A 14,944-nucleotide genomic window follows, 5' to 3' on the forward strand; every position below is an offset into this window, starting at 1 on the left:
GTTATAATGATTTTGTTTACTTAAAAATGAGTGAGTGAATTTGATATAAAGTTAATGCTCATATACAAAGTTACATAGAAAGTTAATAATTGTGTGTAAAGTTAATGCTTGGAACCCAGATTTCTTTTCTTACGACAAGGAGCAATGATGTCCTTAGTAACCACATTTCACAATTGTTTTGGAGGTGGGATGGAGAATGTAAAGCAGCACACCTTTGCCCTGGCCCAGTACACCTACACTGCCCTGTCGTCGCTGCGGTACCCCAGCGGAGCCCCCGTGGTGCGGATTTACAGCGACTCTGAGTTCAGCAGCCCCGAGGTGCAAGGTCCCATCATCAACTTTAATGTGCTCGATGACCAGGGCATCGTCATTGGCTACTCCCAGGTGTGTTTCCTGTGCATTGCGCTCACCTGTTCACGACAGAATTGCTCTTGTCTGGAACTCTGCAGCCTTTCCAACCCTGAAGTGTGGGGTCAGGGCCTCTGGACCTTTGCAGTAGCTGTGGCAAAGGCCATGTGTCATGGCAGAGGCTCCTGGCCCTTCCTAAGGGGCCCTTGATGTCATGTACACACAGTTTGAACAAGCATGGCTTTTCAGATCTCTAGCCCTCTTTATTCAGGCAAAAATAGTCCATTTCAAATGGGAAGAGAGAGGCTGAGTCTCTGATAGTGGTGGAGAGGGACAGATGAGGTCTGCTAGCAAGGGAAAAACACCCTGAAGTTGTGTAGACAGAAAAGCCGTGTAGACTGGACACCATGTCTGAGGTTGTTTTACGTACAGACAGCCTGGTTGGCCCGATGATACATGAGACCAAATCACACCGTCACCCAAAATTGTGGGCCTGTTTCCAACTTTGCATGTTGCTTGGAAAGCAGAACATTTTTTTTTAATGGCAAGCAGAAGTGATGTTCTTAGTAGTACAAAAGCCCTATTTTTGCCACAGTTCATGCATATTATGAGTTCAAAGGATCTGGTAGGTTGGTTGTAAGCTGGTTTCTGCAGATATATTTTTTGTATCTATTTTCTCAGGAAAATAGTGCTCACATTGGTTTGTAGGTTGGGAACTGCTTGCATTCTTGCCACAGGTGAGTAAGCTGGTCACTGTCCAGTCCTTTACAAAGTCCACAGTGACACCAAGCACTCAGGCATGGCGGCGGGTGGTCATCTAATGGAGTGGCACGGACCGGGTGTGGGACCCCATGGTCTCTCCCAGAGCCTGCGTTCCTCCAGCTGCTCTGTGAGCAGCAGATCTGATCATCAGATAAGTTTGGAAGATGGTTAACACCTTCGTTAAACTCTGAATTTCTCAAACCAAATCCATTTCTGGAGGAATCACTTCCCTCTCTTCTGAATAGCCCTAAGCTTTCTCAGGAATAGTCTTGAGAAATATTCTTCTGGGGGCAATGTCAGTTTTCACTGACATTGTCGCTGGGTGGGTTGGCTGCAGACCCCTGAGGCCCCTTAGTTGTGCACCTGCAGAAGCAGCCCCAGTGCGCCCAGAAGCACGCATTTGGGTTTTTGGTGGGGGATGCGTGTGTGGAATATGCATCAAGACAAAAGGTTTGCCTTCTTAAATACATTATTCTAGGTCAGAGGTAAAATAAGTTTTAGTCCTCTTTTTAATTTTTAAAAAAGATTTTATTTATTTATTTGTTTGTTTATTTATAGAGAGAAAGGGAGGGAGGGAGAGAAACATTAATGCGTGGTTGCCTCTTAAGTGCCCCCTACTGGGGACCTGCCTCATAACCCAGGCATGTGCCCTGACTGGGAATTCAACTAGGGACCGTTTGGTTTGCAGGCCAGCCAGGACAATGTAAGTTTTATTCTTAAACCTAAAATAAATTTGTGCTTCCTGGGGGATAGAGGAAGGCAGACTACACAGTGTGCTGTGGCAGGCAGAGGGGGGAAAGAATTTCTCATTTGCTCAGAGAAGCTACAAATAAGCAGAACCACCAGGGAGAAAGAGGTGCCTGTCTAGGTGCCTCACTGACTTCCTCAGGAAAGTCATTTCCACAGGATTCATGTCTCCCTTTGTGCATTTGTAGAGGAAGCTGGTCACATGCGTGGATCCCAGGGCCAAGGCTTGGCCAGACGTGCTGGTTCAGGAACATCCAGCTGTATTCTCCTGGGCTAAGGGAGCTTCTCAGAGTGAGTGGGGACACACCCAGATGGTGTCATGGCTGGGTGTGGCTGTCTCTTTCAGGCGATATGTAAAAGAATTTAGCCTTCTACAAGAAGCCTTTGGGTTCTTGCTGTTGATACTCAGGCCTCCTAATTCCTTTCTCCCTCCGGTGGAATCACTCTACCCAGTGGTTAAGAGTATGCATTCTGATTCTGACTGCCTCTTGCTGGCTCTGTGAGCTTGAGCAAGTTAATTTAAACTTCCAAGTTTATATGAAGTGAGGATAACAACGCACCTTGCTGATTGTGTTGTTAGGAGGATTAAATGAGATACAACATTACAACCCCTTAGCACAGGGCCTAGCACAAAGCAAGTGCTCAATAAGCACTGAGCACAAATGCTCCTGGGTGAGAAGTCTCTGGTGCTGCCCTGTGGTTGGGGCTGGGTCCTCACCTTCCCTGGACACAGGGCTCTTCCAGTCACAGCAACCGACTCCTTCACCTGGCTGGGCAGAGGCCAGGCCTGTGCGGGACTCAGCAGGGTTCAGAGTGATGGGAAATTCAGTCGTGATGGAAAATTAGGATGAAAAAAAAGGTGACCAAAACAGCACCTTCTACCTACATTTTCTAGGTGGGGCCCTGTCTCCTCCCTTTGAATCTTGGTGGGTTTGTGACTTCCTCATGATCAGTAAAATGCCACAGGTGACATTGCATGGCTTTGGAGGCTGGTTGGCATTGTTGCTTGGGTCACTCACTTTTGGAGTCCTGAGTTACCATGTAACATGTTCTACCCCGAGGCTGTCACTGCATAGGAGGCCAAGCCACAGGGAGAGGCCAAGTGCAGGCACTATGGTGGCAGGACTGTTTGGGGCCGGCCTGGCAGGGTAGGCCAGACACACACATGAATAAGCCAGTCTCCAGATGATTCCAACCCCAGAGGCCACACCACGCCCAGCCTCTGAGTCCTCCCAGCCAAGACTGAGGCTTCATGGATCAGAGTCAAGTCGTCTCCTCAGTGCCCTTTCTGAATCACAGACTCACCATAACCAGCAGGGCGTGGGGGGAGCCAAATAAAATGGTTGTTGTTTTATTCCGCCAAATGTGGGTGGCTTGTTTCACAGCACTGATAACTAGGAGCGGGTGGGGAGAAGGGTGTCTTAGGAGTCTTCTAATTCAGCTTGGCAGGAGTTGGAGCGGGGGAGTAAGAGAATTCCGCAGGTGCCGCCCTCTGAATGGAGACCACCTGCCTCTGGACGTGGAGTTGGCCAGACCCAGTGGTGCTGCCAGGTCTCATCTCAGAGAGCCTGGGGCTCTTGAGATTTCATTATCAGATCTCCTTATCACTGAGCTGTTCGCCAAGGATACAGGAGCAGGGCTGTTTGCCAGGGGCCTCTTAGTTCAGCCCAGAGAATAGCTCCTCATTCTGACAGTCCAGGGCAGGCAGCTGTGGTCTTGACCAGGGAGGCACCATTGCCATCCACAGCCCAGCCAGGGCCCAGGCTGACCTTGTGGGGACCTGTGGTCTGCAGAGGGTGCTGTATCTTCAGGGCAGTCTCTGGCCACCCCACATGTGACTTCACAGGGAGAGAAGTTTCAAAGCCTTACCCAGCGGGGCTTCTTTGTTTCTCTGAATGCAGTTAGGTGACTCCCCTGAGTTTAACCTGAGCCACTGGCGCTGAGGCCCCTCATGGCCTCTGGGAAATGGAGCTCTGGACGCACAGCCAGATGAGCTGGGACACGTATCCCCCAGGCTAATCCTGCCTCTGCTCTGGAGTGAATATGAATCACCTCCCAGAGCTCCCAGGGGACCGGGAAGAGGCTTAGAACTTCTGGGCTGAACAGCAATCCTGAGATCCAGCCCCAGAGTTAGGGACATTATGAAAAGCAAATTGGTAATGCAGTGTCCACATGTAGTGCCTGCAGTCCAGGCCGTGAGCCCAGGTGGGGCCGCTCTGAATGGCTGTGTCCCAGCTGTTAAAGGGACAGGTTCGAGGGACAGGTTCGCAGAGTTGGGGGAGAGAGAAGAAGGCTCGGAGCCGCAGGGATGCCTGACAGGCCTTTATTCACTGGCAGGCAAGCCACACATGCTGCAAGCCACATGTCCCCCTGCATGTCATTATGTGTCACCCTGCGTGTCACACTGCATGTCCCTGTGTGGCATTCAGCGGGAACTACAAGCACCCAAAACCTGTCCGGTATCAGGATACGTTGTATAACACAGCAAGATTCTGCGCATGCGAGCCCGCTCCAGGCTATGGGAACACTGCTTATCCTAGTTCCCAGGTGTCTGGGTGAGGAAGCCAGACTGACTCCATTCACCCTACACGGGTGGCTCACGGGGCCTGCTCTGTGATCAACCTGCAGCAGAACACGCCACATGGCTGCCCGCCGAGCCGCACTCTGGTTTTGCGCTTATTAATCTCACTTACAGTGTGTGGGCCCTAACTTGGAACACATCTACAGCCCAAACGGGATAATTATCAGTGACATCTCACAAAATGTATTTAGCAACCTTGTGATGGAGTATGGCACTTTGGAGCCAAATTGCAGGCTCATACTTTCATTTTATTGTTAGGAAAGAAAGGTCCAAATATTGATCTGTGACAATCCGAGTAAAACTGGACGTTCCTAACGGCGGTTCCGTGTCACTGTTAAACCTGCAGGTGGAGAAAATGGCCAGTCTTTACAACATCCAGGTGCGAACGGGCTGCTTCTGTAACACTGGGGCCTGCCAGAGGCACCTGGGGATAAGTGATGAGATGGTCAAGAAGCATCTCCAGGTTGGTATCAGGCCCTGTGGCCCAAACGCTCGTCAGCCACACTCAATGGGGTGCCTGCAACAATACTGGAGGCTGGTCACTTGTCTAAGGTGGGGGCTGGTTTCTTTTTCTTAGCCAACCCTGTGGATATGCAACGGGAAAGTGGTTAACAAAAATAGAGAAAATGTTTCAAGAGAGTATCTCTCCATGAAGGTAATTTTTTACTTTGAAGGCAAAAATTTAAAGGCTGAAGAGAGGTTTTAACACGGGGCAGACATGCATGGGAATGTGCTCATATGTGCAGAACGCCCTTAATTAGTTCAGTCCTACAAGGGTGAGAGTCTCCATGCTGCAGTTAGCTCCTCTCTGGGCTGGGGCGGGGGGAGAGGAGCCCTCCTGGGGGCCTCTGCCTCTCTCCCAGTCCCTTCCTCCCCCGCCTTTCCTGGGCGAGGTGTTTCCCTTCAATGCACAGCCCCTTTCAAACCGTGTCATAAAGACAGTTTGAGTGGCAGAGAGCCCTTATTTATTTCCAAAGGGTTTCTAACTTGCATTTCTTTTGGTTGCCACTAAATGTCGTACAGACTAGATCTCAACCAACCATGTACTGGGCCTTATTTTAAAAAGAGAGAGCAGAACTCAGAACACAGACAACTGAAGTTTCCGTTTTTCTGACCCCGTGGGACACCGTGACCCCATCTCTTCCGATGACCAACCTGGATTTAGTGCTGGGGGAGGAGGGAGTCCTGGGCAGTGACCAGCACTGTGTAGCTGAGCGTGGAGGGACATGGGGACCCCCCTGCCTTTCGTTCCCCACCGCCCAGCCGGGATACTCAAATTTCCTTCGGCGTTCGCAGTGGCCTCAGGATGGCAGTTCTCAGGGGCAGCATCTCCGTCTTGCCCTGTGTTCAAAGAGCAGCTCTCAGGGGTACAGGTCTCACTTTGGTTCTGATGAGGCTAAAGGGAGTGGTCAGCGGGCGTTGTCTCCCACCTCAGTCCTGTGCAGACCATGAGATTCATCCCTCAGTGCCTCTGAAGCTTTGGTCCGTCTTTCAGTTCCTCTCTCTGTGTGCAGCTCGGGGGAAATGCTCTCCATAAAGTATTTCTGTTAAGCTTTTAGTGACCCCTTGGGATTGGCATTGACCCCATTTTACACTTCAGCAAAGTGCGGTCTAGAAATTGAGCCCGCTGCTCTTGTGAAACTGTCTCAGGCTCCTAGCACGTTAGAGTTGCGATTCTGCTTTCTGGGGCAATTCGATTTCACAAAATGAACAAAATTTGTTTTACAAAACTTTCCAATTTATCTGTGAGGAGCGGCTGACCCGTTTGCCTTTTCTTCCAGGCAGGTCATGTGTGCGGAGACGACGTGGACCTTGTAGACGGGCAGCCTACAGGGTCTGTGAGGATTTCATTTGGATACATGTCTACTCTTGAGGATGCCCAAGCCTTTCTCAAGTTCATCATAGCAACCCGACTGCGCCCACCAAGTAGCCAGCCTCTCCCTCAGCCCGCCCCTGGGGAGGCTGGTGCCCCCCCAGCAGAGACTGAGCCTCAGAAGACCGTGTCAGCCACCGCGGGCGGATGCTGTCCCCCACCTCAGGAAGACACCCCCGCAGACCCCAGGCTTCAGGGTGACTTGCCCCCTGCTGTGCATTCGCACCCACCTCTGCCAGGGGCCACTGGGGCCTGGGAGACCCCTTCAGAAAAAGCTGCAGGCGTCCCGAATGGAGACCTTGGGCCACATGTCATCACCAACCTTTACCTCTATCCAATCAAATCCTGTGCCGCGTTTGAGGTAAGGGTGTTTTCTCTTTACACGAGGACATGTTATTGACTTTAGAGGGAGGGAGAGGGAGGCAGAAGAGAGAGAGAGGGAGAGAAACATCATTGTGAGAGAGAAACATCAATTGGTTGCCTCTCATATGCACCCCAACCAAAGACCAAACCCTCAATGCAGGCACGTGCCCTGACCAGCAATCGAACCCCCACAGTTTGGGTTATGGGATAACACCCAACCAACTGAAACACATGGCCAGGGTAAGATAAGGGTCTTAACAGCAGAACAGACAGTGCTTCTTTTTTGTTTATTATGGTTTTTTTTTTTTGGTAAATTGAAGAAAAAAGTAAAGTGCAGAAAGTAAAGAAGAACTGCAGAAAAAGTTCATACTCAAGTTCAGAGTATTTTGACATATGTAGAGCCATTCATACGCTGCTTTTTCTGGTTTGGGCTGACTTAAGAACAAGGCTCTGCTTGTGGGGGCCCTTGAGAGAACCCTGTCCCTGGGTGGTGAACATCTGGTTACTGTTCATGACTGTGGATATCACTTTCACTGAATGCATGGGCTGGCTCCCTACCAAAGCATTTTATATGCTTTGTTTTATTTGGTTCTTAAAACAATAATATGAGGTACATGGTGATACCATCCCCATTTTATAAATATGGAGCCTGAGAGCCACTGAGATTAAGCACTTTATGCAGATCACATGCTAATAAATGACAGTACGGCTTTGAGCCCACGTCTGCTGACCCTTTGGGTCTATACTCTTATGTGATTGGTTCTGCTCAGCCCTCCATGTGGAAGTGAACTATGTTATATTTTAAAGCTTTTAAAAAGCTTTTATTTATTTATTTTTAGAGAGGAGGAGGGGAAAAGAGAAACATCAATGTGTGGTTGTCTCTCCTGTGCCCTCTACTGGGGACCTGGCCCACAACCCAGGCTTATGCCCTGACTGGGAATCAAACCGGTGACTCTTTGGTTCTCAGGCTGGCACTCAATCCACTAAGCCAAACCAGCCAGGGCTGTTTTAAAAAAGATTTTATTTATTTATTTTTAGAGAGAGAGGAAGGGAGGGAGACAGAGAAGGAGAGAAACATCAATGTGTGAGCAACATCAATCTGTTGCCTCTCACGCATGCTCCCATCTGGGGACCTGGCCCACAACCCGGGCATGTGCTCTGACTGGGAATTGAACCTACAGCCTTTCAGTTTCTGGGACAACCTCTAACGCACTGAACCACACCAGTCAGGGTGAACTATGTTATGTTTTAAAACGTGCTGCCCTGGAGGTCACTCGAACTGGGAGGTGGGAGTACCTGTCTTGGCATCACCCTGCTGTGGTCAAAGCAAGGCTCTCTTTATAATCTACGTGTGTCCCAGGCGAAGGTCCCAGACTCCTGAGCCTCTTGGACGACATGCTCTCTGGCTCTTGGTCAGACATACCACGGTCAGGGCTGTCTGTAACCTGCATTTCAGGGTGGTCCCACAGAAGCCTGTCCTCTAGTCTGAGGCTGTAAACAAGCAAGTTCACCTCCACTTCCAAAGGCAGGCAGGCAAAGAACTCATGTTTCCCTTGTGTATCAGGACTATTTTCACAGACGGGTCATGTTCCATAGGACAGCTACACTGCACCGGTCGCACGGGCAGGAACTAGCGTTCTGTTTAACAGATGAGGACACTGAGTCTCAGCAGGGTTTCATACATTGATTGCTGAAGGCATTCCATCCATCCGCTCACTTAAAAATTACGTACTGAACACCTTCTACCTGCCAGGCTGTGGGCCTGAGCCTGGTGTACAGTGATGAGCAAAGTGGAAATGGCTCCTTCCTCGGGGAGGGTGACATCCCAGAAGGGAAGCAAGCACAAGACCGAACACCTCCCCGGGCAAATGGAATCACACGCTGCAGATAAAGGCCTAGAAGGCAAAGGTAGGGTGTGGCAGAGAGAGCCCAGATGGGTGGTGTCTTAGTCCGTTCAGGCTGCTGTAGCAAAGTACTGTCAACTGGACGACTACCAGACAACAGGAATTACTTCTCACAGTCTGGAGGCTGCAAATCTTTTACGTCAAGGCACTGGCAGATATGGTGCCTGGTTCACAGGTGCCTGTCTCTTGCTGTGACCTCCCGTGGCGGGAGGGTAAGGGATCTCTCCCAGTCTCTTTTATAAGAGCACTAATACCATTCACAAGGGCTCCACCCTCAGGACCTGACCCTTCTACTCATTTCACATTGGGGGTTAGAATTTTGACAAATGAATTTTTAGGACACAAACATTTAGTCTGTTGCTGGGGGCACTTGCATTGTATTTGGAGGAGGCAGGAAAGGCTTCTTGAGGTGGGGACATTTAATCTGAGACTTGGGAGTCAGGGAGGAGGGCCATGCTTCAGCATGTGAGGACACCTGAGGGGAGAAAGAGCCTGGTCCATTGGAGGAACTGAAAGACCTGTGGCCAAAGAGTGGGGAGTGATGGGGAGGGTGGGCATCGTGAGATGTGCTAGACAGAGATTAGATTACACAGGGCTGTATAATTTGGCAATTTTATTCTAAATGGAATAGGAAGCTATTGAAGGGGTTTCAGCAAGGGAGTTACTTGATTTCGTTTTTGTTTTAGAAAGATCTTACCGGTAGCGCAGGCGAGAGATGACAGTGGGTCATATTGAAGCCGATACCACACAGTGGCGAGGGGCCCAGAGACTGTTCTAGACTTTGCAGGCTGTGCAGTCTCTCTGGTAACTGCTCGGCTCTGAGGTTGTAGCATGAGAGCAGTCGTGGGCTATGCATTAGTGAGTGAGCACGGCTGTGGTTCATAGAGCTTTATAAAAAACGGGCAGCGGGTTGAATGTGCTCTGTGGGCCACAGTTTGCTGACCCCTGGAATGATGTGGTGGCAGCAGAGATGAGAAGAAATAAAAACGTGAAGAAATGTCTTGAGAGCAGAGTCGATGGGTTGGCTATGGGATGTGAGGGTGAAGAAGGGGTGTAGGAGGGCTGGAGCTGTTGGGGCCACGGTGATGTTGCTGGTGAAGTGGGGAAGGCCGGGGGAGGGGCAGGCCTGGGGGCCGTCAGGAGTCGGTGCTGCACAGGGCAAGTCCAGGTGCGTGAGTCTGACACTCAGAGGGAGGGCTGGGCTGGAGTGAGAAACCAGGCAGTTGTCAGCATTTGGAGCGACTGGTCTGGGGAATGAATGATTTGACACACAGAGAGAACGCAGAGCAGAAAGGGCCTCGACTGAGCCCCGAGGCGGCCTAACCTTTGCAAGTTGGGAGAGAGGAGGAGCAGCACTGAGGTGGAGCCCTGGGAGGGAAAGGAGTCAGGGTGTCAGGAAGTGAGGGAGCAGGTTACTTGTCTAATGCTGCTGAAAAGGATGAGGAACGAAAAGAGGCCATTGTCTCTGGCTTCCTCTGACAGCTGGACCGGGATGCTATCGATGAGGAGGAGCTGAGACATGGGTGCCAGCCTGAGTTGGCCTGGACTGGGCCTGAATCTTGGTCTGAGGCCCGTGATTTTGGCCAATTCACAGACATCAGAGGGAGCTGTGAATACTTGTCCTAGCTGTCTCCCTCAGACCAGGAGAGGAGAGTTGTGGGTATCATGGCCCTCATCCCATTCAAGGCAGCAGGCACCCCGGTGTGGGTACAGGGGTGTCCCCCTAAAGATCCATGGTACTTGGTAGTTTCAAGGAGTACTGATCAGGCATTTTGCAATGTTCCTCCATTTGGGTTTGTCTGGTATCTTTCTCATGATTAGACTGGGGTTGTGGTTTTTGGGGGAAGGACCACAGAGATAAGTTGCTATTCTCAGCATACGAAATCAGGGTGCACACTATCAGCGTGACTTGTCAGGATTGATGCTGGACCACATGGTTGAGAAAGTGTTTGCCAGGTTTCTTCACTGTGAAATTTCCCCTTCATCCACTTCCATACTGTAGTCTTTGGAAGCAAGTCACTAAGTGTAGCCCATCCTTAAGGGGTAGGGAGTTATGCTCCACCTTCTAGAGGGGGAAGTATCAGCTTGATTATTTTGGGATTCTTCTATATGAGTCTTTGTATGAGACTTTTCTCCTTTATTTATTTATTTAGTAAATTACTTATTTATCAAGGTGGACTCATAGATATTTATTTTATACTTTGGGTTATAATTCAACACTACATTGTTGTTATTATTTTCAGGTTGTTCCCATTTTGACCATTAGGCGGGCTTTGGGTTGACTCCTGTATCCCTTTGACATTTTTTTAGCACTACCTTACTTCTCTGGTACTATAAGGTGCTCCTGACTCATCTCATATATTCCCTGCCACACCCCTAGCATCACCTATTTTTCCAAGAGGTTCTAATTATTTTATTTATTATTTAAATTAAAAATTTATTCATAAATTATTTGATTATTTATTCATTTTTTTCCAAATTTAAAATGTTGCATATATTTTTATTAGTCTAACTTTATTCTTGCTTGAACTCTGGTTCTTTTTATTGAAGAATGGTATTAGAATGCTAGATCTGGACACTGGGTATAATTTATATTTTAATTTTGTAGAAATATGAAGGATGACCCAAAACTTTCACACTTACGTGGATCAAATCAGTGACTGTTCCAATTGAGCTACAAGTTGTGCAAGAAATATGTCTCTACTTAGGATCTGCCTGGCCAGGCATCCACCTCTGTGGCAGGAATACAGAAAGCAGGAGTGACGGAGACCATGGGGAGGGGAGCTGGGAGGCTGGGTGGGTGGAGACTTAACTTTTCATGTGCACCCTTTCTCTTCCCTTTTTCTTTCTTTCTTTCTTTCTTTCTTTCTTTCTTTCTTTCTTTCTTTCTTTCTTTCTTTCTCTCTCTCTCTCTCTCTCTCTCTCTCTCTCCCTCCCTCCCTCCCTCCCTCCCTCCCTCTCTCTCTCTCTCTCTCTTTCTCTTTTTCTTTCTTTCTTTCTTTCTTTCTTTCTTTCTTTCTTTCTTTCTTTCTTTCTTTCTTTCTTTCTTTCTTTCTTTCTCTTTCTTTCCTTCCTTCCTTCCTTCCTTCCTTCCTTCCTTCCTTCCTTCCTTCCTTCCTTCCTTCCTTCCTTCCTTCCTTCCTTCCTTCTTCTTCTCAATATTTTATTTATTTTTATAGAGAGGGGAAGGGAGGGAGAGGAAGAAGGAGACAAGCATCGATGTGAGAGAAAAACATCAGTTGGTTGCCTCTTGTACGCACCCTGACCAGGGACTGAACCCACTACCCAGGCACGTGCCCAGGAATTGAACTGGCGACCTTTTGCTTTTTGGGATGACACCCAACCAACTGAGTTACACCAGTCATGGCACCCCCTTGCTCCTTCTGAATGTTGTACCACACCATTATCTAACTTAAAAAACAGGTTGAAGTGGAAAGTGGATCTGTAGGGTGAATGCAAGGTATCTGGGTCCAGCACTGTCTCCTTTGCAGTGTCTTTATTCTCTTCCTCCCTTTATTGTTTTACTTTATTCTCTTCCTCCCTTTCTTCCTTCAAGAGTATGTGCTATGTTTCTGAAGTCAGTCTGTATTTGTGCAGGCACTGTGCAATAAAAAGTGAAGGTCAGTTTTGAGGCACGCTGACCTAAAATGTGCTTACATTTTTGTTTAGGTGACCAAGTGGCCTGTAGGAAATCAAGGGCTGCAGTATGACCGGAGCTGGATGGTTGTAAATCACAATGGCATTTGCCTGAGTCAGAAGCAGGAGCCCCGGCTCTGCCTGATCCAGCCCTTCATTGACCTGCAGCAAAGGATCATGGTCATTAAAGCCAAAGGTATGAAAACTGGGTTCATTTTCACAACACACCTGTCAGGAGCAGCTTCTATACTCACATGAAAGTAATAATGCTTTTCTTCTACCAAATATTAAAATATTCTGAAAGTGAAATGATATCTAGAAGAGACAACAAAAAATTTGTTCCTGTTTTGTTATGGGAATTTTCTGGCGAAAGGTTAAGATCTAGTGATCCAATCAGAAAGTAAAGAAGCATAACTTTTGAGATTATATGATGTGATTTTCACTTACATTCTTTTTATTTCCTTCAGTCATCATAATACAGGGGTGGGCAAAAGTAGGTTTATAGTTGTTCATATGAAAAGACGTACAGGTTATGATTTTTAAAATTTTATCAGTTTTAGAGAGAGAAGATGGGAGAGAGTAGACATAAATTTGTTGTTCCACTTTTTCATTGTATGTGCCCTGATTGGGGACTGAACCAATTCCTGCATGTGCTCTGGCTGGGGATCAAACCTGCAGCCTTGGTGTATCCAGATAACGCTCCAGCCAACTGAGCTGCCCATCTGGGGACAGTTTATAATTATTACAATACCTTTGTTAACTCAAAAGAATGTCACAATGACACAGTGCATTTAGGTATAATCTTGTAAGTGCTCAAATTGCTGGCCTTTGTTATTTACACATTCCTTGTAGTCTTTGAAAATCAGTAAGCAAACCTGAATTTTAGTGACCCGCTCGGGTTAGTCCCACTGCCTCCTGAGATGGTTGAGTACAAACACACTTTTGTCCACCCCTGTATGTACCGCAAGCTTTAATTCTTCCATGCTGACTTATTACAAACAATCTAACATATGTGAAAGTATGGACCAACCTTATCCACTGCAACTTTCTGTGATGGTGGAAATGCTCACTATCTATTTGTCCGGTTTGGTAGCCAGCAGTCACTTGTGGCAACTGAGCACTTGAAATGTGGCTAGTGAGACTCCAGAACTGAATTTTAAATTTTATTTAATTTTGATTAATTTAAATTATTACATGTGGCCAGTGGCTATAGTGTTGGACAGCACAGGGATAGAGAAGAACATGATATACAATTAGAGCATCCAACTTTTTAAATAGAGAATGAAGTTCTTATTCACTCTCCAAGGAGAGGGGCATGGTGTGGAGAGATACACCAGCGTTGAAGGGCGGGGGCTTTGAGCTTTTATTGGATTATAATTGGATTAAGAAAGGGTGGGGGTGCCATTGTGTGGGCCCTGGGCATTGGGGCATTGTAGCAGGAGACGGCAGTTTGTTCCAATGCTATCTCCTGCCTGTGGCTGTAGGGAACAGTTCGTTCTGTTCTTGTTTTCCAGTAATTTCCTGTCCTGGGGACATAAGAGAGCATCCAATTTTAACAACTTTATATTTGGCCACATTTGCTTCAGATTCCTCCTCTCCTTTTCCCATCCAACTTTCTTCTTCTTCTCCTCCTCTTCATCTTCCTTCTTTCTTTTTTTTTAAAAGATTTTATTTATTTATTTTTAGAGAGGAAGGGAAGGAGAGAAGGAGAGAAACATCAATGTGTGGTTGCCTCTTGTGCATCCCCTGCTGGGAACTGGCCTGCAACCCAGGCATGTGCCCTGACTGGGAATCGAACCGCGGTCGTGCGGTTTGCAGACCTGTGCTCAATCCACTGAGTTACATCAGCCAGTGCCCTTCCTCTTCTTTCTTTTAAGAAATAAACATTACAGCCCTGGCCGGTGTAGCTCAGTGGATTGGGCGTGGGCTGTGAGCCAAAGGGTCTCCAGTTTGATTCCCAGTTGGGGTGCATGCCTGGGTTGTGGGCGAGGTCCCCCCCATTAGAAAGCACGAAGAAGGTGACCATACATTGATGTTTCCCTCTTTCTCCTTCCATTCCCTTCTCTCTAAAAATAAATAAATAAAATCTTAAATAAATAAATAGATAAATAAAATCCTTAAAAAGCATTACAGATATAGCTGAGATTCCCTGTGTACTTTTCCCTGGTCTCACTCTTCCTTCTTTGGCAGCCCACCTACCCTTTGTAGACTATTTCAATGTCTCTCCTAACTCATAGCTGGACTTTTGTATGTATCACATTTCCATAGATTCACAATTGTATTTCTTGGCTGTAGGTATTCTATTCTGTTCCAGTGGTTTATTTTTCCTTGAACCACTAGGTCAGTGTTATTACTAGGGCTATAAAAGGAGACTTAATATCTGGTAGAGCACATTCTTCTACTTCATCCTTCCAAATTGTCTTGGCTCTTCCTTGGCCTTTTATTTTCCTGTGTGAATTTTAACTCATGCATAGACTTGTATAGCCATTCCTGCAATCAAGATACAGAACAGTTCCATAACCCCAGAAAATTCTGTCATGCCATCCGTTAGTGGTCTCTCTTCTCCTCACCCTTAACACCTGGTAATCAGATATCTGTTCTCTCTCTTTATCATTTTTGAGAATACTATAGTTTTATTTTTGAGAATACTATATAAATAAAATCATAAAGTATATGATATTTTGAGATTGGTTTCTTTCACTCAGCATGATGCCTTTGTGATCCAAGTTA

General features: G+C 47.4%; 1 protein-coding gene across 1 annotated transcript in view; it reads left to right on the plus strand.

The window, feature by feature from the left end:
• Positions 1–14,944, plus strand: part of MOCOS (molybdenum cofactor sulfurase) — a 53,621-nt gene that overhangs the window by 16,033 nt on the left and 22,644 nt on the right. The window contains exons 6-9 of the mRNA XM_037154518.2: positions 185–384; positions 4,785–4,901; positions 6,220–6,672; positions 12,248–12,410. Coding sequence (XP_037010413.2) covers positions 185–384; positions 4,785–4,901; positions 6,220–6,672; positions 12,248–12,410 — 933 coding nt within the window. The remainder of the gene's footprint in view (positions 1–184; positions 385–4,784; positions 4,902–6,219; positions 6,673–12,247; positions 12,411–14,944) is intronic.

This window comes from Artibeus jamaicensis, unplaced genomic scaffold, assembly GCF_021234435.1.
Source record: "Artibeus jamaicensis isolate MK-2021 breed Jamaican fruit bat unplaced genomic scaffold, CSHL_Jam_final contig_354, whole genome shotgun sequence".
In the NCBI taxonomy this organism is placed as follows: domain Eukaryota; kingdom Metazoa; phylum Chordata; class Mammalia; order Chiroptera; family Phyllostomidae; genus Artibeus; species Artibeus jamaicensis.